This window comes from Larimichthys crocea, chromosome XVII (assembly GCF_000972845.2).
Source record: "Larimichthys crocea isolate SSNF chromosome XVII, L_crocea_2.0, whole genome shotgun sequence".
NCBI lineage: Eukaryota > Metazoa > Chordata > Actinopteri > Sciaenidae > Larimichthys > Larimichthys crocea.
The window spans coordinates 9,247,565-9,260,744 of record NC_040027.1 but is presented as its reverse complement, the minus strand read 5'-3'; the positions used below and the strand labels follow the sequence as shown (position 1 = coordinate 9,260,744).

The 13,180-nt window shown below is 40.3% G+C and overlaps 2 protein-coding genes across 3 annotated transcripts; both read right to left on the bottom strand.

The window, feature by feature from the left end:
• Positions 1–792: 792 nt before the first annotated feature.
• LOC104935955 (regulator of G-protein signaling 13) lies at positions 793–3,537 on the bottom strand. Of its 2 annotated transcripts, none has more exons than XM_010751874.3 (5): positions 3,146–3,537; positions 2,764–2,823; positions 2,383–2,444; positions 2,058–2,224; positions 793–1,841 (listed from the first exon to the last, which is right to left on the bottom strand). In XM_010751874.3, the coding sequence occupies exons 1-5, from the start codon at positions 3,223–3,225 to the stop codon at positions 1,653–1,655; spliced, it is 558 nt and encodes a 185-aa protein (XP_010750176.1). In that variant the 5' UTR covers positions 3,226–3,537; the 3' UTR covers positions 793–1,652. The 2 variants fall into 2 exon arrangements, with proteins under 2 accessions (XP_010750176.1, XP_010750175.1); XM_010751873.3 differs by having other exon boundaries at positions 2,383–2,447; positions 3,146–3,525.
• A 4,911-nt stretch (positions 3,538–8,448) lies between these two features.
• On the bottom strand, positions 8,449–11,871 carry si:ch211-117l17.6 (regulator of G-protein signaling 21). The gene is made up of 5 exons (XM_010751875.3): positions 11,578–11,871; positions 11,394–11,489; positions 11,246–11,301; positions 10,980–11,146; positions 8,449–8,979 (listed from the first exon to the last, which is right to left on the bottom strand). The coding sequence occupies exons 1-5, from the start codon at positions 11,652–11,654 to the stop codon at positions 8,794–8,796; spliced, it is 582 nt and encodes a 193-aa protein (XP_010750177.2). The 5' UTR covers positions 11,655–11,871; the 3' UTR covers positions 8,449–8,793.
• Positions 11,872–13,180: the final 1,309 nt, after the last annotated feature.

Below are 13,180 nucleotides of genomic sequence, written 5' to 3'. Positions count from 1 at the left end.
TGTAGTTGCTTCTCCATAACAGTGAAAAAAAATAACTCTTCGGGCCCGCCAGAACTTGGCACAGCCTTTATGTTTCCATCCTTATGCGGTGGAGTATTGCTTTAAACATATAACAGACATTCATTATGCAAACATCTCATTCATTTTCCCATGCCATGTTTTAAGATCTATTTCACTGCAAGTGTGTTGCTGTCCACTTTAAACAGACCACGAGGCTAAAGCCGAGAGCAGAAACTAGAAAGTGTGTGTGTGTCACTGAAAAAAAGTCAATTTGTTCCAAGTAGGCAATTCAAATAATTTAATGTCATTCAAATCACTAACATTATAACAAGCACTTCAACACTGCAACAAACTTTGTGACAATTAACAATAAATAATACATTGTTGAACCTTTAACTTAACTATCGACTCCTAAAAACACCAAAGAATGCATTCAAACGACAACAAAGCAAGAACAAGGCACATTCTCAAAGTATACAAGGAGTTTGAACATCCTATCATGCAAGGTGAAACTTTCTATCTCTACAGTAATCCGGCTTAAATAGTTTAATTATGTAATGTCACAACTCTGGACACTTCAGTGCTGTAAGAATTTTGTTTAGATTATAAGACATTGGCCGGCGGCGGTGCACTGAGGAATTAAATTCGACTAACTCACCGGCTGGAAATTCCACACAAGAAATGTGCATTATTATGTTCTGTTAACATGAAAAATATATTTATTCTGGATGTTTATTGGATTGAAAACGACTTTTATCATAAAGATATTTAATATTGGCACAAAAAAACGACTTTTATCATAAAGATATTTAATATTGGCACAAAATATCAGCTTAAATCTATCAGGCATCAGTTTTTTAAAACCTCACATCCAATCTAAAGAAAAGAAAAATCTCTTTTTAAAGTTTCCCAGAAAAACTAAGTGGCCTCCTGCAGCCCTTTCCTTTAGGATGGCTTATCATTATTGAGTCCTCTGTCTGTATGGATTTGTTGGCTTCCTTATTGCTGTCATTAGATAATTGGCCAAGTCTTATTGTGACAGCTTATTCTGTGTCAGTGGCAGTTAAAAGCAACAACTAAATGCTCTCTCTCTCTCTCTCTCTCAGTCACACACACACACACATAACTAACAGAGTGTGACCGTTGCAGCATCTTACATCCGCTTTCTTTATCTGCACAGGAAACACCACAGCAAAGAAGGCCGAAGGAGGTCTGCTGCATGGTTTGCTTACGCAGCTCCACCGTCAGAGCGGGCGTCAGTCGCCCTCCTGATTCATTCATTGTCCAAAGTGGTCAACTCGCCTACTTGCGCAGTCTTATCATCCAGTGCAAACACACACACACACACACACACTAGAGTTCATTATCATAAAGGATGGTAATGTTTATTCTTCTTATTGTTCCAAAGTCCTCGAGTGTGAAGTGCTCAGCGTTTGGTAATCCATCCGAAGATGGGATTAAGGCACTGTTCGCTTCTGGATCTAGTGACACCAATGCCGCGGTCTTGGACCTCTGCATGTGTCCGTGTGTGTGGAGCGGCGGCGGGTCGAGCCTCCTTCCTTCTTTGCTGTCAGTCCTTCCTCCTGAAGGAGCTCAAACATTCCAGTTAGGGGGTTTTATGTCCTTTCTCTCTCCTCCTCCTCAGCGTGCCTTCATCCTTTTGTGGCGTCGGCGGCGAGGTTTTCAAGGAGAGTCCTATAAATGTCCGAGCGGAGGAACCGAGGGTACGAGTCTCTTTCCATCAGCCCGTAAACTATCTTCTGAGCGTCGTCAAAGCAGTGCATGGTGGGAGTCTTGACGTTCCTTTTGATTTGTTCTCGGGTGTGATAGTCAATGTTGATCTGGAATGAGGCACACAGATAGGAATGAGGGGATTTGAGCCAAGAGCGAGAGATCTGAGGTTCAAACATTTGAGCAGACACTTTTCCTATTTGATATTCCGTCCGTACTGAATATGTATCTTCACTTTTCATCTGATATAACAGTATAGAAAGATGAAAGAAGTATATGTGAGGCAGACAGAGTGTCTGTGCATGAATGTGGAGTTTCTAAGTTACCTCTTTGGGAGATTCTGCTTTGATGAACTGCTCATAAATCTTCTTGGCTCTCGAGGACATTCTGAATGATGATTTGATCTTCTTGTAATCCTCACAGGTGAGCCAGAACTCGATATTCTCGTCGCTGTATTCAGATTTGAGAAAGCTTCGAAAAGTAGCCAGTCCATCTGAGGAAACACAAAGCAAGCATGAAGTACAGATAACACCCTGTTTTTAGCTTCCTTAAAAAAAAAAAAAAAAGCATCATCCTCTGTAAACTGTCATTCTCACAAACATAATTTTCTGTTCTACCAGTATTCTTGTCCTCAGGGGAAAAGCAACCTACATTTAGACTCCAGAAGCCTTTCCAGTGACTGTGACCATTGTTGGGTATCTTCTAAACTTAGCCTGCTGGGAGAGAATGCAAGTTAGATTACTCAACCAGAATCAAATTTGGGTAAAATAAAGCCAGGGTGAAACTTGCAAGGGGCTGCGAGGACACAGGCATAGTCAGATGAAGAAAGCATTAGCAGATGTGCTTATCAAATTCATACAAAAATGTCATAACCGTGGGATACGTTGTCGTCCGTGTGTGTGCTGTGCCAAAGCAAACATGGTGTCTCTAGTTCATTTGAATGCTTTCATGATGCCATAGATGGAAATGATAGGAGCAGGCTGGCTATTTTAAAACTGAAATGTATGCAAAACACTCCATAAGTCTCCTTACCTCTCAGAGCCCGATGAGTGTGAGAACATGCACTGGAGTCGGCACATAAAGTTCTTCCCGCTGCGTAGAGATAAGAAATGCATGAATATATATCCGTGTTGGATTTTGGTGCTGTTAAATTGGCTTCGAGTGAATTGGTCGAAGCATGTTGGGCATGTTAGTAATTAGACCAGAGAGCATGTGGTGTGGTAAAGTTAGATGCCGTTATTAACTTTGACTATTTTCAGGAGATACAACGAAGCATCCGTGATGACTCCGATGTGTGTGCTCTCATGACAACTTTTAAAAAAAAAGCAAAATATTGATACATGTTTCATTAATAAGCCCCGTGTCAGCACGTTTACAGGAAACCGTCGAGAGCTCAAGTAAAAGTTTCACTCACATGTTCTTGTTTCTCGTCCTGTCATCTCTGTCCATGATGAAGTGCTGTGTGTTGAGTGGTTCGGCGATTAGGCTGGGCATTGTTTTGTTAAGTCCAAACTCTCAGGCTCTCGGTCCTGGTCATGCTGTGGCTGAGAGACACTTAGGAGGGTTCCCCCTGCAACGCGGCTTTATATACCAAGGTTTCCTGTTGCTACAGACCGGGGCTGCTGGGATACATCAGCCCAGACTGAAGAGGAAGCACCCCTTCCTCCTCCTTCTCCTGTTCCTCCTCTCCTCCTACCTCACTGTTAGAAACAGCACATACTCACACTGAGCTGCATGAATGCCTCCCTCCTCTCGATGTTTTACTCCCTATTATGTCTCTCTGCTTTCTTTTCCTACTGCTGTTGCAGATCTTTCCCTCCTCCCGACTGGATGAGCCAAACTATCTGCACCCTTGGCTGAGTGCATGCTGTGTTTGCATTATTTTTAGTCTACCAGCACAGATGCAAATTACAGTAACAGTGACTCTGATAGGCAAATTGTGACCTTCACACACTGTGTGCTTTGGTCGTTTGGAAAAGTGAAGCCTGTTGGAGACAAACGGGAGCATTGCTCTTCTGTCTCGTGAGTGTGCGGATTCAACTTCAACATTTATTGATCCCACAAAGAGAATTTTCAACAAAGAATGTTGTGTAGATTTATGCAACTCATAGCTACAGTGCACATATGTCAGAAAGAGGAAACTGATTACAACATAGAGTCAGCAAGGCAACAGGAAGTTAGAAAAAATGCCTGTTATATCCTACATGGTCAAACTGTAGGCTGAAATCTTTATTTCGAGGGTTGAATTGGCAAGTTTAATATCCAAACATCCAGTAGAGAAAGGCTTAGAAACAGTAGACTTTTTAGATCGACATCACAAGGGAGTTAATATGTTAGAAAATGAAGTAGAGAAGGTATTTCCCAATCTGTATACACACTGACGTTGGCATTTAGACTCGTTTCATCAGGCAAACTCACCTCAAATTTAAGACATTAACTAGATGGCTGACGAGGTCAACTGCTACAATAATGAACAAGGATCCTGATGCCAACGTCAACACTGATTCACACAAATTTGACGGATTTTTACACTTTACATTGGAGCCTATTAGATGTTTAAGGGACTGGGAGCAGACAGGGATGAAGAGAAAGAACACGGGCTTGGCCAGAAATCAAGTTGTGGTGTGAGAACTTGTAGTGAACTGGACAGTTCCTTGGCGAGTGACTAGCATTAGCTAAACTTAGCATTAGTAACGCTGACCCATGACATTTTATGTTTCCTTTTAATCATTGTTGGCCTATGACATATTTAGTCTGGCACTGACGTAAAGGCTGCCACCATGATTGAAACTAAAGAATGAACTGTGGGAATTTATAGGCTTCTACGTCCAATCCTGAACTTCTGTCTTATCTTAAAGTGAAGGCTGCTTGGACCGAAGTATTGTGGGTACCATGGGTAAAGGGAGACATACTTACCATGGGTAAAGAGATGTGATATTAGTTCAAAGTTTGACAATGGTACACACTCTCGGACAGCCTCTCTTTAAAGGCAGTCATGCTTTTACACTCAGTTTTAGACAAAACTAGATGTGTTCAAATCCAGTGAACTGTCACACCTCAGCACACCTCGCCATGGATGGATGAACTTCACGAAAGTAGGAGTAAACCTCCTAGAGTTCCTTTGAAAAGACTGACATGGCAGATACCATACAACATATTCTGTCAGAAAGAGCCTCAGGCATCAGGTTGCATGACACTTGTCTATGACTCATAAGCTGTTGACATCAACACTGATTTATAAACATACTAACAGTGTGACAAGGACAGCGTTGTGGCCCAGGGTCATGAAATAATGATTGACGTCTAGGTTTGGTAGACAATGCTGGGACGATTCTGGACAAACCAGGACTTGTTGTTTGTCCCAAAATCTGGAGTTAAAGTTTGTTGATATTTACAGTTAGTAGATGGAGTTTACGGAGAACTGTGGCTGTCGTGCTAACGATGCATTCACAGGTATCACGTTGATAGATTTAGGCTTTGGGTTAGGTAACAAGTGTAGTAATATAACTTCACATGGAAAAGAACAGGGCTGTATCTCAAACCTGCGTCCTTCTGACTGCGAGGCCACAATTACGCTGACATCTACTGAGGCAACGTGGCACGTACCAAAAAAACAACACCAAAACATCACTTTTGTCAAGAAATCTTGATAGGATCGACAAGAGGCCTTGTATTGAACAGAGAATCCAAGATGTTGCTGTTTTATTTAAGTTTCTTTCACTTCAGGAGTACCACAACTTTCACTCTGTCTAAAAATTGTGTATCGAGCTGCTATGATGAGTTTAGAAGGAAAGACTTTATATCCCTGGAAATACCACTTCTACTCGTAAGCTTTGGCTACCAGTGTGACAGAACATGCCATCTGTGTCTCTCTTCATATCAGTCAGATGGGTTTTTAATTTGGGATGCATCATTTTGCTCATTCTTGCTTCCTAACGCAGCAATTTATTTTCCATCTTCCCAGATAAAAGTCACAAAGGTCGACAAACGCAGCTTGAGATTGACGAGGAAGTCGTTGCAGGTTGACAACATTAGATAACAATGGCGTCACGGTCTGGTTTCTGTGGGTTATTTATCATGAATACATTTTAACATTTGCCGGCAGAGATGTGCAGGTCCAATGCAAATCTAACGTGTAAACTGTCACGCTCAGTGAGTTTTTAGGTCAAAACTCGTTGGTTTCCGAGAAGATCTACTTTTTACCGTATCTTATTTGGATTGTAGAGAGATAAAAGTTCAAAGTTCATTTCAGGGAAGGTAAAATTAGCTATTTAATATAATCAGACAGCTACTCAACCTGAGAAACCTAGAAGTGTAAATGCAATCAACCATGGTGTTTGTTTTGGTTTATTTCCCTACAAATACAAGTTCTAATGGGTTCAGAGAGGAAGGAGCAGATTGTGGCAGTAAACTCAAAATAAAATAAATGAATGAGGATTCAGAAGATAATTAAAAACACGTCTGTGCTATCAGAAACTAGACCGAATCAGAATTTGAGCCTGTCGCCTGTCACTGCTGCTCACCATCTGATGCCCCGGGCCATTCTGTTACAATCTGCCCTTTGGCTTGGCTTCACCGACACTGCTCTCCCTCTTCTTTTGCCCAAACACGGTTATAAGGAACTGAGGCGTTACGAAGAGTCACCAAACACTGTGAACTGAAAGCTGTCACTTTCATATTTTATCAAGTGTCTATATGGAGGAACAGAGCAGTATAGAAAGCACCGTGCGATACATTATCCTGTAACATCGAGATCTGTCAGTGAAGTTCCCCCAAGTGTGACTTGTCTTGACTAACGACGTGCCATCGACAGTACTCACTTCCTTTTTGCTACCATGGTAACTGTGCCGGGCTGTTGGAAAACAGACAGATTGTGTGTGAAGAGCAGCGCGACCATGTGATGCGGGAGATGTGAGATTTGTCATTTATCAGGAACAACCCCTGACATGTCGGGGCGTACTCGGAGTTATTAAACGCTTTTGACATGGAGAAAAGTGTGTCGCTCGCCAAAATAAAAGCTCACAAAGCTGCTTATTGTGATACTTGCGAAATAGTTCCAGTCTGCAGCCTTTAAAAAAAAAGAAAAGAAAGAAGAAGGAAGCAAGAAATATTGAGATGCCTGGATTATATTTACCATCAACATATTGAGGACCTGTTTAACTTTATCCACAATACAAACTCATGCAATGCAACATGTGTCGAAACAACTGTAACAACTTTGTCACTGTCACTGAAAGCACTTAATTAAAGTTAAGAAATATGTTATGCAATATCCGATCTAGTCTCCAATCTAGTATAGGCTAGTTCAGTACATGTGGGTGTGCAGGGAATCAAATGATAACAGCTACGATTATATCATGTGGAAGTTATTGAGGTTAAAATAAGATGTCTGCAAAGTAAGCACAGAGGTTCTGTGCGATCTTGATAATTGTATACGTGACAAAAGAAATTAGCACTACGCAGACCATCATGAAACCCGTCAGTCACATCGTAACACATCAACTCCATTTACTGATGAGTAACATGGTTTAAAACGTTGATTCCTGCTACAAGGCATCGCAGAGATATTGGCCTACTCCCTGTTTGGCAGCTTCGCCGCCGATTTGGATTGGCTGTTACGGCAAAAGAGTTTGGAGCTCAGACATGAAACTTCAACCATCAGCCAGCCATGGTCTGATGACCATACCCATTAAGTTTCATGTAAATCAGACAAAGTGTGTGCCCTCTGTATTCATAAACGTGGCCAGGAATTTGCCAGGAATTTCTAAATAAGCAAAGTTTGACCTTAACACAGAGGAGAGATACTTAATGGTGCCATTTTATCCATAAAAATGTGACTGAAATTAGGATTTTTTACTGTTCTCTTTACCAGATCAGGTTCAAAAAACCTTTCATATAGCACTGTATGGTGGTTACTCATGCTCAGAATAGAATCTAGAGTGCAGCAGGGAATATTTTATGGGCACAAAGTCAGAGTGAACGTTCTTAACTACAATATAAGCTTACTTTCATTTCATATTTTCTTTAATTAGATAGACTACTTGGAGCAAGCAAAACAAGCTTCCAAGGGCCTGGAGACCATAACAACAACCCATAAAACACAAGTCTTCATTTATGTGATGTGTAAAGATGCTCTTTCTCCACTTTTAATACGTTTACGTGAACTCTTTCAGGTTACTTCTCTAAAGCAATGTATCTCTGCCGTCATTGTCCGTGCGTGATGAGATTATTCCCCTAACAAGGCAGCACATTCAGGCTGATCTGTTACGCATCAGGTTGTCTGATGACTCCAGTGTTGTCGTTTAAGCCCCTGAGTTATTATTAGCTGCCTCAGTACTCCTTTTTAAGGCACATTTTGTAGGAATAAGGCCATTTACAGAACTGAGTGGGATCAAGGGTTAGCGTGGGGTTACTTTTTTCCAGTTTGGTAAACCCCATTGCCGGTGTGTGGAGTTATCTCTGCACCTAATTAGAGGATATATCAGACATGTGACCAAAAACAGAATCTCTTTGCCAGTTGAGCTGTGGAAACTTCTCTCTTTTTTTTTTTTTTTTGACTCATGCCCATCCCCACACCTCCAGTCAGACAGTCACTCAGATAAATATAAACCTCTGTTCTGTGACCTAAAGCTCTGACTATATGGAAACAATCAGAATATTGAAAAAAGTAGTCATAGACGAAAGTCCCAAAGTTGGTCAAGAATTTTGAATTCACTGCCCATTTATGAAAATTAGATCATTTTATTCTGCATGTCAGAAACAGTTTATCATTTCTTGTCATTTATACACTGCACCTTAACTTTCTTAGACTTTCACATACAGTATGTCAAACAACTCCAACACATACCAACACCATTTCTTTTCCTCCCCCTTCATACACTCAGTACACCTTTTTCCACTCACAATACTTTTCTCTTTTGTGCTTTATTTTCCATCCACAGTGCATCATCTTCACCTCTCGCCTCTCATACAGTGTGAAATAACTTTTCAATTCAGTCAAAGAGAGAAATAGCGAGAATTTTTTAGTGTCTCAATGGCATTTTTTTTTTGTTCTTTCTCAAACTAAATGTACCAAAGAGACTTGGATTTGTTCTTTAGACTCAGGTAGGCGTCTGAGTGCAAGAATCTGGGACAAGAGTCTCTCTCCATCAGCAGGTAAACTTGTTTCTGGGCCTCATCGAAGCAGGAGAGGCTCGGTTTCTCCAAAGACTTCTTAATCTCCTCTTTGATATGGTGGTCGACATTGATCTGGAGAGCAAAAACAAAGAGAACTGTAAATACAGAGACAGTCACACTAAATGTTTCAGTTTAGTTTTTGAGAGCTTTCGACCTCGTCTCAGAGTCTTCCTTAAAGAAGTTAATATAGCTGCAAGCAGCGATGGGGGTGCGTAGCATTATAGAAGCATAGCAGGCAAGGCTATGCTTGCTCAGGAAGGCGTCATGAGTCCATACACCAAGTTTCGTGGCGATACATCAAGGCATCGCAGAGATATTGGCCCACTTCCTGTTTGGCGGCTTCGCCACCAATTTGGATTGGCTGTTACGGCAAAAGAGTTTGGAGTTCAGACATGAAACTTCAACCATCAGCCAGCCATGGTCTGAAGACCATACCCATCAAGTTTCATGTAAATCAGACAAAGTGTGTGCCCGCTGTAATCATAAACGTGTTATTACACAGTTCTTTACCAAATGTACTGGGATGTCTGAGAGTATCAGTCAACACTGGAATCAAGGTTAAAGTCCAAAGCATTATGAAGACATGAGCTAAAATGCATTTTGGCTCACTACTTATAGCGCCCCCTAAAGGTTAAAGGTCACCAATTTTTTTAGGCCTCTCATAGAAGTGGTCATGAGTCTGTGTTGGAAGTTTGGAGTCCAAACATCAAACTGTTGCAGAGATATGGCCTCACTTCCTGTTTGGCGGCGTCGCCAGTGACTTTGATTGGCTGCTACGGGCAAACGGAAGAGAAATTAAAAAATCCACATGATAACTTTTGTGCGGCTTGGTCTGAAGATTCTATGTGTCAGGTCTCGTGGAAATCGGACAATCTGTGTGTCCTGAAATGCTTTTTGAAGGTTTTTGCTAAAATTTGGACTAACGGGTTCAAAGTGAAATGAAACTTTGACATGCTGGTGGCGCTAGAGAGTTCAATATACAGGCGTGACAATTCTTGAGGTTGACCATGGGTCCTGAATACGTGTGCCAAGTTTCACCATGTTTTGTTCTGATTGGCTTGCTTTTTTTTACATCAAGAACATTCAATATGTGGTACAGTAGTGGAACATGGTAACAGTTCCCTTCGCCACAAATTGGACATTTGATGAAGGTCAGTTAGACCCCACAGCCTCTCTGTGTTAAACCAACACTACAAAACTTCAATAACAGAAGTCCTAATTTATTAATTTGTTGATCTGGGAGGGTAGTGCGGCTTCTGAGTCATACAGCTCAGGAGCTGAAACAGAGCGTTATGGTTACATTTAAGAGGTTCAGAGAGTCAAAAAGTGCAAATGTAATAAGCAAGTTCTCCGATTTGATAAAATAATAATAATAATTATAACTTTATTTATGTAGAACCATTAAAAAACAGAGTTTACAAAGTGATTTGACAGACAAGCACAAGCAAGATACTTAATGACATGACAACAGAGAGCCACACACTGAAACAAAGGCAAGACAACATTAAGTGGCACTAGCGAATGAAGGAATAAATAAGACAAAAATATAAGAACAAAAAACATATACACACATTCACACACCTATTTGTTTGTGAAAAGTAGATGACATTACGTGATTTAAAAGATGACTGAGTCTTCGAGCACTTGATCAGTAAACTCTTAAAATCAACTAATAAACTAACTTAAACTAACAGGAAGTCAGAAGTGGAGTTATGTGATGTCGTCTGTTAAAACCAGTAAGAAGCAGAGCTGCTCTATTCTGAAGGAGTTGGAGGCGAGAGAGATAAAATGCGATGGAGCCCCACCCTTTGAATCACAGCACAGGGCAGTGTAAACAGAGAAAGTTGTGACATTTAGCCGTCATCTATGTTGCTTCACTCAGAATCTTTTACTCATTCTTTGTGTGTATACGAGTGGCTTGTCCTGATGCAAAACCTGTGATAGCAATTTAAGTGAATGTATATGTGGGTTTTCATCATATTTAAGAATGCTAATGGGCAGCAGAGTTTATTTCTGCTGATCCAGCTCTGTCTCTTTCCAACAAGAACCATCATCAACCCTGACAAACTGACCTCTCTGCAGGCCGTAGGCTGGATGAACTCCCGGTAGATCTCCTCGGCTTTCCAGCAAAGGTCGTCCGGTGAGGCGGTGGACTTAAAGTCTTCACATGCGAGCCAGAACTCGATGTTTTCCTCACTGAACTCAGACCGCAGGAAGGCATGGAATGCTGCTAGATATTCTGAGGGAAAGATTCAGAAGAAACATCGTTAGATCACGAGGGTAAACTCAGAAACAAATGTACAAAATATGATTTCTAACATATGTACTTCACTCTTACTTTTATCCCGCAGCAATTTCTCCAGTGTCTGGTGGACTTTATGGTTAGTCTGCCAGCTGTAATTAAGAGAAATTTGAGTTGTTAATTTTCACCTAAATTAATAACAGCTGTAACATTGAGATATCTTTAATTGTGCGACAAACACTACCTGAGTTTTGAAGGATGAGCCTCATCGTTTATTTTTTGCACCATGAGGCACTGGATGTCTTTCTTGTGTCTCTTTCGATTAAGAACAATATCAATTCTGCAAAACAAATGAAGTTGAATGTTGTGCTGTAATGTGAAAGAAGAAGTAAAATCACTCATGAATCATGAATCTGAGTCTGGCTTACCTTCTGGGCCGCTTCACATTTTGCATCAGATCCTTAATTTCATAGAACCGAATCTTTGAAAACAAATGTTTTGGCATTTTAACATCCCTGGTTATGTCCTCTAAGGGGTTCCAAGAGTTTGTTGCTGTGTCCGTCCGTTGTCTCCCATAGGTATTACCCCTGTACTGCCATGTGAAGGCAGGAGAAGTGAGTACTTATGACGCTCTGGACCTGCTCGTACAGGTATCTAAATGCCATTTGGATAAGCACACAGCTGGCTGCTGTTTAGACTCAGTTACTGTTGTCACTGACTCACAGCTGTAAAATTCCAGTGGGGAAGGACTTTTCTGCCACTATGTGAGTTTGTAGACTCAATGAAAAAGCACCCAGAGGTGGAGAGAAGCCTCACAACTATTAACTGTCAAACGATGTAGCTATACCAGTTTTATTGAGGTAGTTGATATGTCAGGTTGTATTAGGAATGTTACAGATTGTATCAAAGTGAAGACGTAGCTTCATTCAGTGAATTGCTCATCTCACATTTGTGAGTTTCTAGAAAATCTACAATTAAAAAGAACAAACCAGATTCAAACTATAATAATAATAATAATGAAAACTGGTTCGATTTACCAAAGTAAAAAAAGTAACTCTGTAAAAGCTTGGGAAATGTTTTCCATTAAAAGTGATTTAAAGGATAAGTCAAGTGATATCCTATAATTCTATTATTGTCAACAAATCCCATGAAAGAGCACGAAACAACAACAACGTATCATACCAACAATGATTGCGTGTGTAGCTGAAGTCTAACATGTCTTCATCTGTGCTTCATCTCCATTGTTGTCCAAAAACTGTATTGACAACAACAGGTCAGGCTGTTTTTTTGGGGGGAATTCTTTTAGCCTTTTTCTGAAAATGAAAGTATATATTTGTGACCTTTGAATGGGAGTGATTTTATATCATTTCCCAGAATGTGTTTGTTAAAAGTAAAAGTATTTTGGATGTTCTGGAGACCAGCAATTGCCTTATAACATAAATTATAGCAGTGCAAGTGAAAGGAACAAAACCTTTCTCAAGGTCTGAAAGTGGTCAAATATATATATATATATATATATATATATATGTATGTATATACGTTTTTACTGTCTTCAACTGAAGGAAACATGATTGCACTACCCAGGTACTTGTCAAACTATAGGTTATATACACCCCCTCGGTTTGCAAGCAGACTATTTTATACTGGGTGATACACGACCAGAGTAGAGAAACTGTCGAGGAGCAGAGACTGAATAAAAAACTTTAAGATTTGAATTGATTCAGTTGCAGCAAAACACAGTTCAAGTAGTACAGGCGAAGATTTGCAGTGTCACCAAGTTTAAGTTTAAAACTGAAAAAGAAAAACTTAAAAATCTATAAAAGCACAGACATCGAAACATTTCTCTGAGTCAGAGATAGTTCGTGTAAAAGCATAAAAAGAGACAGGAAGTTCACTGGAAAGTTTCTATGTGTTCTGAAACCAAGCAACAATAATACCCAAACAATTCTCAGAACAACTCCTGTAATGAGTCCTCTTAACTTTACTGTCATACGTTTAATGCTCAAATGCATTAAATACACTCATACATGC

Bases quoted from the DNA above. Each gene is read 5' to 3' on its own strand.
- LOC104935955 (XM_010751873.3), bottom strand. From the start codon at position 3,225: ATGCCCAGCCTAATCGCCGAACCACTCAACACACAGCACTTCATCATG. The intron at 2,824-3,145 runs GTGAGTGAAACT...ATCTCTACGCAG, and splicing joins AGGACGAGAAACAAGAACAT to CGGGAAGAACTTTATGTGCC. The intron at 2,448-2,763 runs GTAAGGAGACTT...ATTCTCTCCCAG, and splicing joins CACTCATCGGGCTCTGAGAG to CAGGCTAAGTTTAGAAGATA.
- si:ch211-117l17.6 (XM_010751875.3), bottom strand. From the start codon at position 11,654: ATGCCAAAACATTTGTTTTCAAAGATTCGGTTCTATGAAATTAAGGAT. The intron at 11,147-11,245 runs GTAAGAGTGAAG...TCTTTCCCTCAG, and splicing joins GAAATTGCTGCGGGATAAAA to AATATCTAGCAGCATTCCAT. The intron at 8,980-10,979 runs GTCAGTTTGTCA...TTTGCTCTCCAG, and splicing joins AGCCTACGGCCTGCAGAGAG to ATCAATGTCGACCACCATAT.